At 36.1% G+C, this 20,829-nt stretch overlaps 1 protein-coding gene across 1 annotated transcript in view; it reads right to left on the reverse strand.

Moving 5' to 3' along the window:
- The window catches only part of gfra4b (GDNF family receptor alpha 4b), an 89,411-nt gene extending 69,579 nt beyond the window's left edge, over positions 1-19,832 (reverse strand). Inside the window, exon 1 of the mRNA XM_059346241.1 lies at positions 19,493-19,832. Coding sequence (XP_059202224.1) covers positions 19,493-19,535 — 43 coding nt within the window. The 5' untranslated portion in view covers positions 19,536-19,832. The remainder of the gene's footprint in view (positions 1-19,492) is intronic.
- Between the last annotated feature and the right edge of the window lie 997 nt (positions 19,833-20,829).

Raw genomic sequence — 20,829 nt, forward strand, 5'->3', positions numbered from 1 at the left:
TTTTTTTTTTGTATAATTCCTGCATGAATCGTAGGAGTAACCAGGTCATGATTTCTGAAGAGAGACATTGCTATTGAGTTTTTCAAATGTATTTTTTTGCCGCTTTGAGCATCAAAAGCAAATCCCATGAAGTGCCATCCTAGTCGACAAAATAGTCTAGACGGATTTCAGAATAAAGGCCTTCTATAAGAAGTGAGGAGCATTTATGGGTACAAGTCAGGAACCGGCCTACCTTACAGATCTCAAGGGTGCTGAGTCCAAAAAAAATGGTTCCCAAGCGAAATTTTGAGTTTTTGACCTTCTAATTTGTATCAAATGGCCACCAAATTGCCCATCTTGCCATTGGACCATTTCCCCTTAGTTTTTTTGTAAGTAGGCAATCAAGATGAGGAAATTAAGTTTCTGGATCTATAGTCTAGAGTCAGAGCAAGGATATAGTGGAGGCTCAGTGGCTTTTTTATGTATATATATACACTACCGGTCAAAAGTTTTAGAACACCCAATTTTTCCAGTTTTTTATTGAAATTCAAGCAGTTCAAGTCAAATGAACAGCTTGAAAGGGTCCAAAGGTAAGTGGTGAACTGCCAGAGGTAAATAAAAAAAGGTAAGCTTAACCAAAACTGGAAATTAATGTACATTTCAGAATTATACAAGTAGGCCTTTTTCAGGGAACAAGAAATGGGTTAACAACTTAACTCTATGGAGTCTTGGGCTATTTTGAATTCTTTTCATGTCTTTGTAAGTCATTTTGTGTCTTTTTTTGGTCATTTTGTTTATTTTTTTAGTCATTTTGTGTCTTTTTTTGGTCATTTTGTGTCTTTTTTTAGTCCTTTAGTCCAACATAAAATGTGATTTTGAATCTTTTTTTTACTTTCAAAACACTATCATGCTCAATAAAGCATTTTAAATGTTGCAAATGTGCATTATATATATATATATATATATATATGCAAAATACCAACTGGAACATTTAAAAGTGATATTGATTGAATATTTATGTCGGCCTTAAAAAATGACACAAATAATGCTTAATTTCACCTTAAAAGTTGGTATTTTGCATATATATATATAAATATACATAAAAAAGCACTGAGCCTCCACTATATTCTTGCTCTGACCCTAGACTATAGATCCAGAAACTTAATTTCCTCATCTTTGATTGCCTACTTACAAAAAAACTAAGGGGAAATGGTCCAACGACTGAGCAAGATGGGCAATTTGGCGGCCATATTGATATGCAAATGAGAAGGTCAAAAACTCAAAATTTCGCTTGGGAACCATTTTTTTTTTATTCAGCACCCTTGAAATAAGTAAAGTAGGCCGGTTCCTGACTTGTACCCATAAATGCTCCTCACTTTCACTTTTTGGACAATTCCATCTAGACCAGGGGTCTCAAACTCAAACTACCTGGGGGCCGCTGGAGGCATGAATGACCAAAAAAAAAGACACAAAATTATTTTTAAAAAGACACGAAATGACACAAAAATGACAGAATTACTAAAAAAAGACACAAAACAATTTAAAAAAAGACACGAAATGACAAAGAAGGAACAAAATTACTAAAAAAAAAACAAAAAAGACAGAATTACAAAAAAAAGACACGAAATTACCAAAAAAGACACAAAATTACAAAAAAAAGACACAAAATTATTTTTTTAAAAGACACAAAATTATTAAAAAAGACACAAAATTATTCAAAAAAGACAAAATTACCAAAAAAAAGTAATTAAAGGGACCTTCCACACACAAACACGGTAAAGTGCCATTCATATAAACTTTCATATCAAGGTGGGGGCCACAAAATATAATCACGAGGGCCACAATTGGCCCGCGGGCCACGAGTTTGAGACCTATGATCTAGACTAAAAGGCCGACATCAACAGCTGATTTCACCAACACTCTGCAACTTACACCAAAACAATGTAGATTGATAAATAGCACCACAAGTAACAAAAAAAGTTGCATATTCTTTATATTTTTTGGGTTGAACTTTCCCTTTAAATAGTAAAAAAAAAAAAAGTTAAGAAGGCTGCCCCAGAAAGCAGACCACTGTATGATACAGTAGCTCTTTACTGCAGGAGGGAAATTGGAAAGTGGGAATGTTAAAGATTATCAGCAGCTGTCATTCCTATTTGATAGAAAAATATCAGTGGATGGTTCATCAGAAAGTCACTTCACTGTCTGCTCCCTGTGGTTATTAATGCCAGCAAGTCAAAGAGGAAACAGAAAACTCACATATTAATCAAAAAGAAAGTCAACATTGACTGAAGGTTATTACACCGGAATAAGAGAGAGCACCATTATTTACACATAAAAAAATCTACCCATCTTATCATTTTTAGGAGGATTACGTCTCTGAATCTCACCAAAGTACACTGTAAAAAATGTCTGTAGATTTTACGGTGAAAAACTGCTAAACCATGACAGTAAAAGACTGTAAAAGTAAAATGATAAATGGGTTAATTCAGTTTCAGTAACAATGAAACACCGTAAACGTATAAATCAGCCAAAACACTATTTTTTACAGTTTTGTTTTGGGGAAAATACATTACTCCAGTGTAAAATACACTGTAATATGTAATTAATGTAATATATATACAAGCCGCCACTGTCATTTTTGCATTTATCTTTTGTAAAAAGTACTTTGTCTCACTGTTAAATGTACTAAAAACCATATCGCTAACAAAAATATACTGTAATATTTAATGGTAAAATCTTTAATTTATGCATTTTCATTTATAAAGTATTTGCTTGTCAATTATATGGCAAAACAGTGTTTCTTTTGATGGAAAAACCTTTTATTTATACAGTAAAAAATGGGATAAAATGGCAATCTTAAACGTGAAATCAACAGTGCTAATATCATTTTACCGTAATATTAGAAAAAGTTGCACCGTATTTATTACGGTAAAGTTCTGGCAACCACAGCTGCTGTTTTTTTACCGTAAATACAACAGGTTATTTTTTTACAGTGTAGAGAAAACAGTGTTATTTCCAGCTTATTGCTGATGTCATACCAGTGTTTGTCACTTGGAAAAAAGCAAAATAAATCTGTGTAAAATGACTGTGCCCAGTCAGTGGCCACATGTGCATTGAAAATACTAATTTCACACTCCGGAAAATATGTCCTTGGACCTTGGACCTGGTCATTTTGTTTCTTTTTTGTGTCATTTTGTCTTTTTTTGGTCATTTTGTGTCGTTTTTTGATCATTTTGTGGTCAATTTATTTCTTTTTTAGTCATTTTGTTTGCTTTTTTTGGTCATTTTGTGTCTTTTTTTAGTAATTTTGTTTCTTTTTTTGGTCATTTTGTTTCTTTTTTTAGTCATTTTGTTTCTTTTTTTGGTCATTTTGTGTATTTTTTGGTCATTTTGTGTCTTTTTTGGGCAATTTGTGTCTTTTTTTGGTCATTTTGTGTCTTTTTAGGTCATTTTGTGTCTTTTTTTTGATAATTTTGTGGTCAATTTATTTCTTTTTTAGTCATTTTGATTCATTTCTTTGGTCATTTTGTGTCTTTTTTGTGTCTTTTTTATTACTTTCTAATGAAATTTTAGGTGGAGGCTTTAAATAAATAAATAAGCCCATGTGGGTTTTCTGCTACGGAAGCCCTGAACCGCAAGTGAAGAACATTTTTTTTGAGATGTTATCTTGTTATTTCGAGATCCAGCTTATTGCTGATGTCTTACCAGTGTTTGTCACTTGAAAAAAAGCAAAATAAATCTGTGTAGAATAACTGTGCCCAGTCAGTCAGTGGCCGTATTGTGGGCCACATGTGCTTTGAAAATACTAATTTCACACTCAGATAACTGGAGGAAGGAGACCGGAAAATATGTCCTTGGACCTTTTTGTCGCATGTACTCTTCCAAAACTCACTTCCATCTATCTTCATGAAACTTCAGTCACCCCAAATAGATTTAGCAGTGTCCCAGAAATACAACAAGACGGCAGGAAGTGGAGCTTAAGCCCTCCGTTTGAAAATGTGTCACAATGAGGCTGTGCCTACTTGTCTGGAACAGTTTTGCTCTGTGGATAAGCAGACAGACTCTGAGTTAATGAGCCTCTGTTTGGCCCTCGGAGGCCTCTGTACGCTCATAACCTCAGAGCCACTTTCTGAGTCTCCTAACAGCTCTAACAGAGACGGAGATGCTGGTTTTACTCCGATCGGGAGCCTTACTTATGCAAGTAACCATTTTTAATTACCATTTTTTTTTTATTTTTAAGGTATATATTCAGATCATGAAAACTTTCCAAAGCACTTTAACCCTCTATGGCAGTAGTTCTCAACCTTTTTGAGTCGCGACCCCCAATTTAACATGCATGTTGTCCACGACCCCCGCTCACTGAACACAATCTCACACACACAGTTCAGATCACCCAAAAAAGAAACAAAATGACCAAAAAAGACACAAAATGACCAAAAAAAAGACACAAAATGACCAAAAAAAGACATAAATTACCAAAAAAAAGACACAAAAAATGACCAAAAAAGACACAAAATTACCCCAAAAAGAAACAAAATGACCAAAAAAGACACAAAATGACTAAAAAAAGGCACTAAATGACCAAAAAAGACACAAAATGACCAAAAAAGACATAAATGACCAAAAAAGACACAAAATGACCAAAAAAGACACAAAATGACCCCAAAAAGAAACAAAATTACCCAAAAAAGACACAAAATGACTAAAAAAAGACACAATTTGACCACAAAATTATCAAAAAAAAGATACAAAATGACCAAAAAAAGACACAAAATGACCAAAAAAGACTCAAAATGACCAAAAAAGACACAAAATGACTAAAAAAAGAGACAATTTGACCACAAAATTATCAAAAAAAAGATACAAAATGACCAAAAAAAGACATTAAGTGACCAAAAAGACTAAAACACATTAACACATTAACACTTTAACACAGTGGAGACAGAGCTGACTTCCAAAATGATTTGGCGACCCCCAGAAATCATCTGGGGACCCCAATTGGGGTCCCGACCCCAAGGTTGAGAATAGCTGCCATAAGTAACGAGTGTGAGGCAAAAAATCCAAGATGGCCGACTTCCTGTACATTTTAGAGTATGGATTCTTGAGACTTTTTGGTGCGTCTTCCCATGATACATGTATGTACCAAATTTCGTGTCTCTACGACAAACCTGTGTGAGGGGCTGAATTCTAGGGGGCGCTAGTAGGTCATTTTGCCACGCCCATTTCTGAAAGCAATGAAATATGTACATTTTCGACACGATTGAATTTTGTGCCGAGTTTGGGGAGTTTTTGAATATGATAAAGGCCTCAAAAAGGCGATTCATTTGCCGTTATAATAAACGGACCAATTACAATAGGGTCCTCGCACCGTTAGTGCTCGGTCCCTCAAAATAAAAAAAATAAAAAAGTCCTGTGTCATTTTCACCTTCTGGTTGAAACTTGGTGATCAACGGCGGTTTTAAAAACCAGAGTGTTATGCAGATGAAAGGAAGCTCATTCTGTGAATATATTAATGTCACTAGAGGGAAAATAATGACCACTGGTGCTTTTTTCTTTCATCTGAGTGACAGTTATACAGTCAGTTTGTACTTCCTCCCTGTCTCTCTTCTGAACATAACCTAGCAGTATAATAGAGGGCATCGTCCTATATTTACCAGAGAATCAGTGCTGAGATCTTGGACTCTGAGCAGGAACTGGATAATTGAGGGTAACGTTGTGACAGCAGAAGGAAACGGGGGAAGGGACGCTGGGAAGCCGATACTGCATGTAATTGAGAATCTATAGTATTGTATGTCCGTCCCACATGTTTAATCCTGAGGCATCTCCAACAAAATGAACAGCATTATCTGTTAATTCCCATATTCAGAGTGTTTTATTTCACTAAAGCAGGGGAGTCAAACTCAAATACACAATGGGCCAAAATGTAAAACTTGAATAAAATCGCGGGCCAACATTGAACAAATAAACCTTTTAATATATACCAAACATGTTTTGCTTTAACATTAAATATGGAACCAGCAACGCTTATAAACATACAATATATAACTAAATAGTGCAGACATGCAAAATCAAATTTCAAATAAAAAACACATCAATGTCATTAATTTATTCAATAAAAATTAAATAAAAATCGTATGCCTCTTTTCTATTTGCATCCTTCTGATTTAAATATCAAAATAAACTTTTTCAACAGGTTAATACATTTAAAAATAAAATAACAATAATAAATCTAGTATTAGCGGTAAATGCGCCGTATAATACCGGCGGGTCAGCTTTTATAGTACAATAATAATATAATAATTTGATATTGGCTCACGGGCCAAATAAAATTACACTGCGGGCCAAATGTGGCCCGCGGGCCAGAGTTTGACACTCCTGCACTAAAGCTACAACATTTCATCCAATAATGCAACTGGTAGACTAAAGGGAAACTAAGTGCTTGCTCAGCAGTTCACAGAAAACATTTAAATCAAACAACACAGAACAAACTGTTGGGAAGATCGATTTACAACCACAGAGTGTCGAGTTTTTCTCTGAAAACAAAGCTTCTTGCCATGAGCCCGATTGTTCCTCCAGCTTTAACCACATCGGGATTTTTCTTGCTGAGACCTTTTGCACGGCCAGACTAGATCTAGATATTAATAAGAACAGTTCTGCCTTTAAGCAGCCACTGTGTTTACTTATGTTTAAACACATTTACAGGGCAAATGCAATGATTATGTTAATGTGGTCTATAGTCTACAATCCGGGGCACCATTGGGTGTTGTATTGACATAACACACACAATATACACTACCAGTCAAAAGTTTTAGAACACCCCAATTTTTCCAGTTTTTTATTGAAATTCAAGCAGTTCAAGTCAAATGAACAGCTTGAAAGGGTCCAAAGGTAAGTGGTGAACTGCCAGAGGTAAATAAAAAAAGGTAAGCTTAACAAAAACTGAAAGATAATGTACATTTCAGAATTATACAAGTAGGCCTTTTTCAGGGAACAAGAAATGGGTTAACAACTTAACTCTATGGAGTCTTGGGCTATTTTGTCCATTTTTGAATTCTTTTCATGTCTTTGTAAGTCATTTTGTGTCTTTTTTTGGTCATTTTGTGTCTTTTTTTTTAGTCATTTTGTGTCTTTTGGTGTTTTTTTTGTCATTTTGTGTCTTTTTTTGGTCATTTTGTGTCTTTTTTTAGTCATTTTGTGTCTTTTTTAGTCATTTTGTGTCTTTTGGTGTCTTTTTTTGTCATTTTGTGTCTTTTTTTAGTCATTTTGTGTCTTTTTTTTAGTCCTTTAGTCCAACATAAAATGTGATTTTGAATCTTTTTTTCACTTTCAAAACACTATCATGCTCAATAAAGAATTTTAAATGTTGCAAATGTGCATTAATTTCAGAGTACACTGAGACATTAAACTGCATAATTTTCAATTAAATTCTGGAAAAGTTGGTGTGTTCTAAAACTTTTGACCAGTAGTGTATGTTTGAACACATTTACAGGAAAAGGCAAATGCATTGATTATGTTAACGTGGTCTATAGTCTACAATCCGGGCACTGTTGGGTGTTGTATTGACATAACACACATGTGTTATTCAATGTATATGTTTTTGTAAATCTCAATATGCAATCCAATATATCCACAGTCGTTTAGATTACCATTATACTCATTAGACAGGTGCACTGCTACTAATCCCATCATCTTACATACCAAGCGTGTTTAAGGTTCATTTGGGAGAACTATACCATTTGTGCCTTTTTTGGCTCCAGGAGGAGACTGTAAAGTTGGAAAACAGTGAGCAAGATTAGCCACCAGGGTAACACAGCCAAATCTCCGACATATTCTCTGTGACGTCACCCATAGGTGGCGCTGAAGAGCCAGGATGAATAGAATATAGAATAGAATAGAACTTTATTGTCATTGTACAAGACAACGAAATTTTGTTTGGAGCAGTCCTCCTCCAGTTGCACAGTACAAAATATTGATATTTATATCAATATAGAAAAATACTTAAAACAAAACTTGCATAACTTTAAGGCTCAAACTAACTGCAGAGAGCATGTTTGCACCAGGCTGTAAACATGTTCATTTCTGCTGTAAAGTTGGGCTTTTTATCATGGGGTTCTATGGGGATTGACTGGTTCTTGGAGCCAGACTACAGTGATCAGGGGACTGCAGGTTTTGGCTCTTCCATGCTGGCGTCATTCTCCCACCCTGGAGGTTGGCGCTTTCTCTGACCGAACTCTTGGCATTCAGCTTGTTTTTGGGGTAATGTTGGCATCAGGGAAGAATAATGAATGGAATAAAACAGATAATATCTCTGGATTGGCATTTTGTCCCTTGCAATTCTACATCCATGTAATGCTCTGTAATAGCAATATGCTGATGCTATTTTTCCATGATAATAAAATGATACACTACCGGTCAAAAGTTTTAGAACACAACAACTTTTCCAGAATTTAATTGAAAATGATGCAGTTTAATGTCTCAGTGTACTCTGAAATTAATGCACATTTGCAACATTTAAAATTCTTTATTGAGCATGATAGTGTTTTGAAAGTAAAAAAAAGATTCAAAATCACATTTTATGTTGGACTAAAGGACTAAAAAAGACACAAAAAAGACACAAAATGACTAAAAAAGACACAAAATGACCAAAAAAAGACACCAAAAGACACAAAATGACTAAAAAAGACACAAAATGACCAAAAAAAGACACCAAAAGACACAAAATGACTAAAAAAGACACAAAATGACCAAAAAAAGACACAAAATGACTTACAAAGACATGAAAAGAATTCAAAAATGGACAAAATAGCCCAAGACTCCATAGAGTTAAGTTGTTAACCCATTTCTTGTTCCCTGAAAAAGGCCTACTTGTATAATTCTGAAATGTACATTATTTTCCAGTTTTGGTTAAGCTTACCTTTTTTTATTTACCTCTGGCAGTTCACCACTTACCTTTGGACCCTTTCAAGCTGTTCATTTGACTTGAACTGTTTGAATTTCAATAAAAAACTGGAAAAATTGGGGTGTTCTAAAACTTTTGACCGGTAGTGTATATTAAGGATATTTCAGTTTCTTTGCAGTGTGTTTGTATGATGTATTTATCTACAGTCAGTGTGTATTACCTGCAGGAGTACTAACACAGAAGCTCAGCAATGTGCTGCTGTGGATGAGAGCAGCAGCAAAATGTTTTTTAGACATCTGTAAAAAATCAATAGCAGTTTAAGTGTACACTATATTTAGAATACTTTCTCCACTTTAGCAGACAGCCCTGTTAAAGTTTTACTTTAGGAGAACTGAAGCCTTTATTTCAGCTCTCTTCACAACCACCACACTTCTTTCATCACAGTCATCACAGAAAACATTTTTAGTTTCATGGTTTACCACTGCTGCCTCAATTAAAGTCACACAATCATGCACAAATAATAAAGAACCATCGTTTAATATTGCATAAACATTCGAGGCAGCGGTACACCAGCCATGTTCTACAGGTGTCAAAATATTCTATTATATTCTGCCTTTATTAAGATTTCAGTAAGATGTTCTCACAAACAAATGATGCATAACTGGTTTGTGAAAATATGGTAATACAATTGCGTAAGCATTGAAACTGCAATCATATGAATGGGTAGACAATAAGGTTTTTACAGCTTCTCGCATCTATTGTAGCTCCAAATTAGGAACTGTCCTATTTTTATTGGCAAACTAAGCCTCTAAGCCTCTTACGCCATGAAAAATAAATGTAAGACAGACAGGAGTTGTATTCTCTGTCTCCAGATTACTTGTTGTTGGTCATTTTCTCCTAACAGAGTGCGTTCAATCACATAAATCTCAAAATGTAAACACATTCAGTAATGACTTAACAGTGGTGTAACTGGAGGCACTCCACTCCAATAATGGATTAGGGCTTTAAACTCACTCTCATTTATTTTTCACCCGCATTCATCACGACTAATCAATGGTGCGTCTTCGGCTTCAGCCCCTCCCCCTGATGATGTCACAGCTGCCTCAGTCTTCTTAACCCTGTCGTCCTTCATCTGTTTTGACTATTCCTTCTTTCCTCCCTCCTCCTGCCTTCCTCTCTTCTTTCCTCCTTCCTTCCTCCTCTATCCTCCTTCCTTCTTTCCTTCCTTTTCTATCCTCCTTTCTTTCTTTCCTTCCTTTCCTCCCTCCTTCCCTTCTTTTCTTTCCTCCTTCTGCTATCTCCTTTACTTTCTCTCTTCTTTCCTTCCTCCTGATTTCCTCTCCTTTCCTCCTTCCTTCCTTCTTTCATCCCTCCCGCCTCCATTCCTTCCTCTATCCTCCTTCCTTCTTCCCTTTCTTTCTTTCTTTCTTTCTTTCTTTCCTGCCTCCCTCCTTTCTGCCCTCTTTCCTTCCTGCCTCCCTCCTTTTCTCCCTCCTTCCTTCTTTATTTTTCCTTCCTTTCTTCTCCTCCTCCCCTTTCTTTCCTCCATCCTCCTTCCTTTCTCTCTCCTTTCCATTCTTTCTCCTTTTCCTCCTCTCTTCTTTCCTTCCTTTTCTATCCTCCTTTCTTTCTTTCCTTCCTTTCCTCCCTCCTTCCCTTCTTTTCTTTCCTCCTTCTGCTATCTCCTTTACTTTCTCTCTTCTTTCCTTCCTCCTGATTTCCTCTCCTTTCCTCCTTCCTTCCTTCTTTCATCCCTCCCGCCTCCATTCCTTCCTCTATCCTCCTTCCTTCTTCCCTTTCTTTCTTTCTTTCTTTCTTTCTTTCTTTCTTTCTTTCTTTCTTTCTTTCTTTCTTTCTTTCTTTCTTTCCTGCCTCCCTCCTTTCTGCCCTCTTTCCTTCCTGCCTCCCTCCTTTTCTCCCTCCTTCCTTCTTTATTTTTCCTTCCTTTCTTCTCCTCCTCCCCTTTCTTTCCTCCATCCTCCTTCCTTTCTCTCTCCTTTCCATTCTTTCTCCTTTTCCTCCTCTCTTCTTTCCTTCCTTCCTCCATCCTTCTTTCTTTCCTTCCTTCTTTCCTCCATCCTTTTTTACTTCCCTTTGCGTCCTTCCCTCTTCTTCCTTCCTTGACCCGAGGACAACAGGAGGGTTAACTAGAGCAGCTTTTACTCCAAACTTTATGTACTGTTTGAAGTTATTATAGTTGAATATTATAGGCAGATGATTATGTGAGAAATTGAATCCTGTCACCATTAAAGGCCAGAGCTATCAGGCTGACTGACATCAGATGAATGGCAGTGTGCCAGCTCAACAGCAGATTTTAAAACCTCCCTAATTAAACACAAAGGCATTTTAAGGGCTCTGACAATGGCAGCAGAACAGAGCAGCCCACAGGAAAAAGTGTAACAGCCTTTCTGTCTCTAAAGCTTTTAACCCCCAGCTCTGCCAGCTCAGTGAATGTTACTCAAATATATTGATGGAGTTTAGATGGAAAACTCATATCCTTTATAGAGTTTTATTTCCTGTAGACCATGAGGCTCAGGAGATGCAACACGGACTCTTGACGACTGATACTCAGTTATTCTAAAGGTTCAGTAAAGGCGCCATTAGGACAGATGCATTAAGTCATTACTGCAGACATTATTTATGCCAAAGTTCTTAGCATTTCCCCTTGGTTTCCTCACACATCAACATTATATAATAGTTCTTGAATGGACAGCCATCCAGAGACATGATATCCTGCATGAACTTAGAAAAGATTAGATACACTATTCGGGGATCAGAGAATAAATTCTACAAAAAATGGTGCCCCTTGTTGGTATTTTATGAGAAACCTTCAACAATAATTTCTGAGTACCTAGCTAATTTTAAAAAGCTTATTTTTTGTTATTAGGCTAACTTTAAACCCATTTAACAATTCTAATCCTTTAATAGTTGTGTCCTGTGTTGCATTTAACTTGTTCTAATCATATTTCTTGCACAAATTAAAGTCACAATTTTGATTTATGTTATGGAGATGCAAAAGAAAAAGGTAAATTTGTGTCTCTGTAAGCACAAAATGTGTCTAGTTTCTTTCTATTTTAAAATAAGAAATATCAGAAACATAAATACCACTAAATGTCACATCACTGATCTTTGACATTTAGGGGTAGAATAAAAAAAAAACCATCAGAAATGTGTTCTATGTGGTCCACTTATAGAACACATCCTTTAAGGATAACTGGGTCTGGGTTCTTATGGGTTAAACATCAGTTCCTCTCTGGGAAGTTATATGAAAACCAGTGGGCCCACAAACCAACTGGTTTAGCAGTGATTTGTAAGGAACTATGGCCCAGTGGTTAACTCTGACCACCAGCCAGTATGTTTTGTTTTTTTATGTTTTTATTAAAGGATCCCCATTAGCTTGTGCCGTGGCAGTTGGCTAGTCTTCCTGGGGTCAAAACATTCCAACAAGTAATACTCAACAGTCCTACAACAACTTTAACAGTAAAAATACATTCCAAAACACATTAGAAAAGTGCAGCACAAAAGTTCATTACAAAATGCAGCACAAATTTAAAAGACAGTTTGTAGAATCAAACCATTGAATTATAGCCATTTGGATTAAATGTTTAGGAATAATTGGTCAAATGCATTTGATCAGAAAACAAATAAAATACAAAAAAAAACAAAAAAAAAAACAATACAGCTTTAACCAGTATCATTGATTGTAATCCTGGACATCATGAATCCAGGCAAATCGCTTCTATAAAGAGTAGCGTCCTTTCAACCAAAATAAACAAAAAAAATTTAAATAAACCCCCCCCAAAAAATATAATGAAGGTATGAAGGTTCAAATATGTCATACGCAGGGTTAAAGTGGTATTAACGTCTTGGTAAAACTCCATAGTCAAGGTTCCTCTACCTCCTCTCACTAAAGATGCCAACGTTTGACTGACTGACTGTCTGTCCCACATAAAGAAAGCGTGAGCATGTGATGGTTCTGTATGTCGGCCATCTTCAAATTAGATTCATGACAAATCCCCTACGAGAGGCCAGCCAATATGCAGGTAATAGCATGCTTGGCAGTACTTATCTGTCTCCATTAAAGACACAGGTCATATCCCACAATGTCAAAACCATTCAATTAAAAATAAATAGGACAACGGCAAGCTGGAGCTGCTTGCTGTTGTAGTTAAAGAGCAGCTCTGATTGGAGGTGGAGGTTAAAGTACAAAAACAAACTAAAAGCTGTGGTGACCTTTCTGCAGATCCCTTCAGCTGCTTCTCCCTTTAACTGCAGGTACAACCAATCAAAGATCACTTCTTTCACTGTCAGTTTGAGGATTTAATTTTCAGTTTTCTCCAACTTATACTACCATCAGCTGTTTGTTTCTCCTGTCTGATACGAACCACAGAAGAGTTTTATAAATTAGCAACCCGACACCGAAATTTAACAGTCGCAGTTCCAAACATGAGGTTGAAAGTGTGAAATAAATGCAGTTTTGTTTGATTCAGGATCTAAAACTAGTTGATCAAGGAAAGGCTGGCATGGTCTGGATTAAAATAGATAAGTTAAGTTATGTAATTTAAATTAACGTATGTAAGATAACGTGCATTTTCATACTTGATACTGGAGTGGTTAAGGTCCTACTTAGCGGACAGGACTATGTGTGTCCTCCACCGCTCCGCTCTTATATGGGGTCCCACAGGGTTCAATTTTAGGACCTTTGCTTTTCTCCCGCTGCTCCCAACCTTTGGAACAATTTACCTTTAGCTCAATTTACCAACATCAGGCAGGCTTCCTCACTGTCTGCTTTTAAAAGGAATCTTAAAACCCATTTTTATTCACTGGCTTTTAACTCAACATGAGCCTTTGCTCTGATTTATTTTTTGTTTTTATTTGTTCTTTGTGTTTTTTTTTAAATTAAGATTAATTTTAAAATTCAGATTAATTTTAAAATTGAGATTAATTTTAAAACCCACTTTTATTTACTGTTTTTTGTTTTACCCAGCATGAGACTCTCTTTGTTTTAGTTGTTTTTCTTGTTCTTTGTTTTTATTGTTTTTATTATTGCTCTGTCCTGCCATGTACAGCACTTTGTATCAACTAACGCTGTCTTAAAGGGCTCTATAAATAAAGTTGATTTGATTTGATTTGATACGTTAAGTATGTAGTAGTACATTCCATTAGTAGAAACTGTCCTCCGTCACAATAAAAGCATGTATGTTGTTTATACAGCAGCTTATTATAAGGTCAGCAGTAAATCTTTTATGCCAAACTCTCTTTTCCAAAGCCTTATAATGTAGTTTTTTCCCTTAACTTAAGGAAATTATTTTGTTGCCTAAACAACACAAAACTACGACTGTTTTACAACGTAAAATCACGATTAGAACGGCAGCCATCAGGTGACCTGATCGTTACACGGACTTTATCACTCTTTATACAACATCACCTGTCTTCCTCCTTAGCTCCCGTCATGTTTATTTATTTATTTATTTATTTATTTATTTATTTATTTATTTATTTATTTTAAAGATTACATTTTTGGCTTTTTCATGCTTTATTAAAAGTGACTGGAACCTGGTCTCACAGGAATCCGTGGAATAGCCACGGAATCACTCAAATTTCCGTGAAACTGACACGGATTTGGCTACAATGCAAGTTAATGACAGTCATATCCCGTGGCTATTCCATGGATATTTGTTCCTATTGGTTTGTTCCAAGTCACGTGACTTTCAAGGTCCCGGCGGTCAGAACAAAAAACATGGCGGACAGTTCTCTCATTTTTAGTGAAAAATCAATATTTTGACTTAGTTTCTGCATAAAAATGGATTTTCATCACATTTCTAGCGAGAAATATATGTTTTATTTTCTAAATATTCACTCAGTGAATGTACATAATCACTTTGTATGTTGGAATAGCCACGGGATATGACTGGCATTACCTTGCATTGTAGCCAAATCCGAAATAATGTAAACAGAGTCATAATAAGCTGCTTGTACACAACACATGAGGCTGTTTGGGGTCGAAGGCAGTCACAGTATTGAATTCAATCACTTGTGTTACTATTTGGATTTGCTATATAATGGTTGTGATGTGACCGTGTTGCCCCTTTTACCATTTAAAGTTAATACTGCAGTAAAATGCTTATCTGACCTAAAAAAAAAAAGACTTACGCTGCACAATTGTGCTTAATTCTATATAATTTCAAGCCTCTGTGTGGATCTGTCAAAGAGAGCCCCGGTGCACATTTATCATGCAGATAAGATCGCAGCTTGGACAGTCGACTACTTGCCTGGGAATCGTTTTTATTTTTCATAACCGTGGAGCCAGTGATTCAGTTTGAACCCTTCTGAATGCACAAACTGACCCTCAGCTAGATTAATGTCTTCTTCTGGAGCTGAACATCATCACTGATTGCTGATCAAGGTTCATGTCTCAGCTGAGAATGACTTGAATCAGATACCTGATGAGCAAGTTTTAATAAAACAAGCTTGGTATATTGGTTGATTTACACTGATGGAGCGGATCATTTTCACTTTTACAGAAATTTTCTAGAGCTGCAACTAACGTTCAATGGCCAGTAGCTGTTTCACTTCATTTCACTTTTAGTTTTGTTCAGTTGAGGCTGCAAAACTACTTCTTTAAGGTTCGGGGTTTTTGTGCTTTATGCTCTGTTTCATCACTTCCACACTGGCGAAGTTCATATTGTTATGTCCACTAGAGGGAGCCACTAATACACTTTAACCCTTAACCCATTGACGCCTAAAACTTCCCGTAAAACCTCTGGGCGATTTTAAAATCAGCCCCTAAAACCTGAAGTTTTTCTGTAAATTCAACAGAAGTGTCAACGCTTCTACTAAATAATAGATTTTTCAGCCTCTGTAGCAGATAGAAATGAAATTCAAAAAGTATTTGAGAGCTTATACAAATACTACAAAACGACGTAAACGCTTTCCAGGCTTCAATGGGTTAATAGGACACTCATTGAAATACTTGCAAATTCCAAATTTCAACCCTAGAGAATATTTGAGGATTTTACATACAGCCAGAACGTGTAAAAAATATTTTGAGAAAAAAGTTTACTAGATTAAAGTGGCAAATCTACGAGAAAAAAATGCGCAGATTTATGAGATTTAAAGTGGTGAATCTGGAAGGAAAAAAGTTGTTGTTTTTTTTCACTTTTTTTCTCGTAAATCTGCGACTTTTTTCACACAGATTTGCCCCTTTAAATCTCTTAAATCCGCAACTTTTTTTCTTGTACATTTGCTACTTTAATCTAGTAAATTTACAACTTTTTTCTCTAAATATTACAAATCCATGTGGTTCTACGACCTCACAGAGAGACATGGGGACCCCATTTAGATATCCACTGAAGTTACCAAATATGGTTCTTCGCCCGATGAAGGGTTAATATGCAGAAGAACACCAATTCAAGCCCTTCTTAGATGTGACACATTAATGTATTGTTTATCTAATGAAAATATATCAATTAAAATCAAATCAAAAGTAGTTTAAGAAGTGTAACCTAAAATGTATTAATTGACTCCCCTGTCCTTCCCTTCAACCCAAAAAGAATGAGGTTCAGTTTTCCAATTCTTTGTTTTTAGGTTGAACGAACACAATTTCTTTATTTTAGCTCTCCTCGACATAAATGAGTTGAGGTAACTCAATTTAAATACAATACATACATGTTTTTAATTTGAGTTCGACCAAATGTAAAAAAAAGTGAGCTACATTAACTCAAATACATTATATTGCATTGATGCACCTGTTCTGAGTTTGGGCTACAAATATTTGTTGGATGGAAATTCTGCCCACAATTTAATTGAGTTCATCCAATGAGTTATTTTTTTGAGTGTGAATGGGCTGTGGGACCAGTATCACCTGGTACTGGTCCTGATACTGGTACCAGCCCTGTTAGATTATGTACATCTAGAAGTCTGAGGTTATTTGGGGTTTCTCTGTAGTGGTCTCTTGAGCAATTAAATAAGATGGATAATGTGTGAGGTGGTTTTCTGTCCACACTGTAAAAAAAATCTGTTTAATTTACGGTAAAATACAGCTGTGGTTGCCAGAACTTCACCGTAAAAATTACAGTGAGTGGATTTTCTATTCTAAATTTAAATGTAAATATCAGCAAAAACTGTAATTTAGGCTGAGTATTCCAGTTATTTTTAGAGTAATTGTGTCAGTCATTCATTCACACATCATGGTATTTCTCCATAAATTTTGCATGAAAATGTTATATTTTTACAGCAAAACTGTGTGTTTCTTCCACTTTATGGCAGAAAAAAGTAAAAGTTTTGTGCTATTCTTTGATTTGATTTTGATTAATTAAAAGTGTCTAATATGGTGATATACAATTTTTTATTTTACGCCCTATTTCTGATGTATTTGACAGTGTTTTACTGTTATTTCTACAAAGATTTTTAACAGTGCATATTAAACCATTGACGTCACACAAAAAAAAAAAAAAACTGCAGAATGCCACATACATCAGTTGAGTCATCCAAACTTCTGACCTTTTACAGTTTGGTGTTGGCTAATTGATTTTAGCAGATGGCTAAACTGGCTAGAATCAACATCCCTTCCTTTTAAAAAAACTAGAGCTAAATTCACTTTATCAGTAATTTATCCTAAGCAGAGCCATAGTACTGCATTTGTTCCATCCATTTAAATATGTAGGTTGTTTTCAGACATATGGCTGGAGAACACAACTGTCCCCGTCTGTTTCTAATCAGCAAAACCAGCCAAATATATCTGTGACCGTCAGACATCATTACAGAGAGAAAAGCTGAATCAAAAAGCAAACTGCATTCTTTTCCATTCACCATTTCTTACTGGCATCTCCGATCATTTCTCTAATGAAGATCTCCAAAGAGGATATTAATAATGAATAACATGGTAGGATATGATGCACATGCATTCCTGCCTTTGTTAAAGCAGGAGAGCTGGTGCCAATTTAAAAAGGAGGATGATTATCTGTGGAGCCATGGCCTTCAGCCGGGATAATTACATTAGTTACAGTTAGGACTGTGGCAGCAGGAGTGAGATTGACACATTTGTGTTTGGTGACAAGGAGACACAGTGAGCCAACAGCAGGAGCTCTCCTCTCTCAGGACTGTGGATTCTTGCCACAAAAATCAATATTCCGGCTTTGCTCAATTACATGGAGAGCAGGTAGCTCAGTGACACTGCAAAGACTGATGTAGTGCTGAGGGTGGTCACTTTCAGAGGGTTTACTAGAGCAGCAGTTCTCAACCTTTTTGAGTCGCGACCCCCAATTTAACATGCATGTTGTCCGTGACCCCCACTCACTGAACAGAATCTCACACGCACAGTTCAGATCATCCAAAAAAGAAACAAAATGACCAAATAAAGGAAACAAAATTACCAAAAAAAGACACGAATGGACCACAAAATGATCAAAAAAGACACAAACTGAGCAAAAAAAGACACAAAATGACCAGAAAAGACACGAAATGACCAAAAAAAGACACAAATTGACCAAAAAAGACACAAATTGAGCAAAAAAGACACAAAATGACCAAAGAAAAGACACAAAATGACCAAAAAAGACACAAAATGACCAAAGAAAAGACACAAAATGACCAAAGAAAAGGCACAAATTGACCAAAAGAGACACAAATTGACCAAAAAAGATGCAAAATGACCAAAGAAAAGACACAAAATGACCAAAAAAGACACATGGCTAAAAAAAGACACAAAATGTCAAAAAAAAGAAACAAAATGACCAAAAAAGACACAAATTGACCACAAAATGATCAAAAAAAGACACAAAATGACCTAAAATGACACAAAATGACCTAAAATGACACAAAATGGCCAAAAAAGACACAAAATGACAAAAAAAAACAACAACACAATGACCAAAAAAAGACATTAAGTGACCAAAAAGACTAAAACACATGAACACTTTAACACAGTGGAGACAGAGCTGACTTCCAAAATGATTTGGCGACCCCCAGAAATCATCTCGCGACCCCAATTGGGGTCCCGACCCCAAGGTTGAGAACAGCTGTACTAGAGTCTGGGATAAAACTTTGTATGCATTAATAGTACAAACAATATATCATTGTTGTAGGTTGTAAAAGCTGTTGGAAATGAGTTCATGATACATATTGTATGATGCAAACATGCAGTGGGCTTCTGCAGTGACTGGAGAATATAATTCACACAATGAAAAAAAATGTTTTGTGCAGTTTTTATATGTGCACCACAGAAAAACCTTCTCTCACACACACACACATGCACACATTCAAGCACGTGCGCGATTGCGTACCACTGATTTTTTTTTTTTTTTTTTTGCATAACACATAAAATGCTGTGTAACCCAGCTGATATCTGAATCTTAAATCACGATCCTAAATCATCGTTAACTTATTAAAAATTCCAAAATACACATTTTTAAACATTATTTTTTTATAATTCTGCCGCTCGGATTAAAGATTAAAGCAATGGGAGACCGACAAACTCCTTTTATTGATTCATTTGATTAATCAAACTCGTAATGGAGCAGCTTGGATTATTTTCTCCCCCTGCTGAAAACACACAATTCCAACATTTACTACATGTATTTAATTTCTTTATGGAAAAGAAACGTCTTTACTTACCCAAAGTTATGAGATGAAACAGATAAACTCCCCACAGATCCATCTCTACGTGAATTGAGAATGTCAAGTAACGCGTCGGACCTGCACGTACAGCTGGAGGATTACACGACAAGAAGAGGATATCCTGTTGTGCATGTGAAGATCATTATTAGCAGAAGCAGAATTATCTCTTCGGGGTGGAAAAATCCTTTAAAGATTGTTGTCGCTGTGTTTTTTATATCTTCTTAGAATCCCACCAGTTTCTTCCAAGACGCCGTTACTGTCGCGCTTTTGCGCAAAGCCAGAGCCATGCGTAATAAGTAATAATGGGTGAAAGTTGTCCTGCGCGCTGTTCGGTCCGCTGTCGTGAGAGAAAGCCTTCTGTTGCGCGTCGGAGTGGTCGCACAAGTCCTTGAGTCGCTGCTGATGCTGCCGGGAAGAACCACTGGCGGCAGGGAGGGAGAGAGAGAGGAGGAAACAGCATTAAACAGCATTAAACAGCGAGCAGGGCTTCTGTGGCGCTAATAAAGTGTGACATAAGGTTAATTTAGCAACGAAAACAGCATTATAATCATTCTATAGGGAGCCGTAGTGTGGCTGTGGTCGTTTATAATGAGCTTAACTTGCTTTTTGGTAGTTTGTGGTAGTATTTTGTGGTATGGTTTCCATATGATCAGATTATTGTGTCCTCTAGATCAGTAGTTCTCAACCTTTTTAAGTCGCCAACCCCCAATTTAACATGCATGTTGTCCGCGACCCCCACTCACTGAACACAATCTCACACACACAGTTCAGATCACCCAAAAAAAAGAAACAAAATGACCAAAAAAAGGAAACAAAATGACCATAAAAGACACAAATTGACCACAAAATGATCAAAAAAGACAGAAAATGACACAAATGACCAGAAAAGACACAAAATTGACCAAAAAAGACACAAAATGACCAAAAAAGACACAAAATGACTCAAAATATAAACAAAATGACCAAAAAAAAGACACAAAATGACTAAAAAAAGACACAAAATGACCAAAAAAAGGAAACAAAATGACCAAAAAAGACACAAAATGACCAAAAAAAGACATAAAGTGACCAAAAACACTAAAACACATGAACACTTTAACACAGTGGAGACAGAGCTGACTTCCAAAATGATTTGGCGACCCCCAGAAATCATCTTGCGACCCCAATTGGGGTCCCGACCCCAAGGTTGAGAATAGCTGCTCTAGATTTGTCATAATATCACTCAAATATACAGTCAATGACTTTATACTGTACTTCTATCAGTGGTGGAAGAAGTATTAGGATCCCTTACTTAAGTAAAAGTACTAATAAAACACTGTGAATTTACTCCACTG

This window comes from Centropristis striata, chromosome 12, assembly GCF_030273125.1.
Source record: "Centropristis striata isolate RG_2023a ecotype Rhode Island chromosome 12, C.striata_1.0, whole genome shotgun sequence".
NCBI lineage: Eukaryota > Metazoa > Chordata > Actinopteri > Perciformes > Serranidae > Centropristis > Centropristis striata.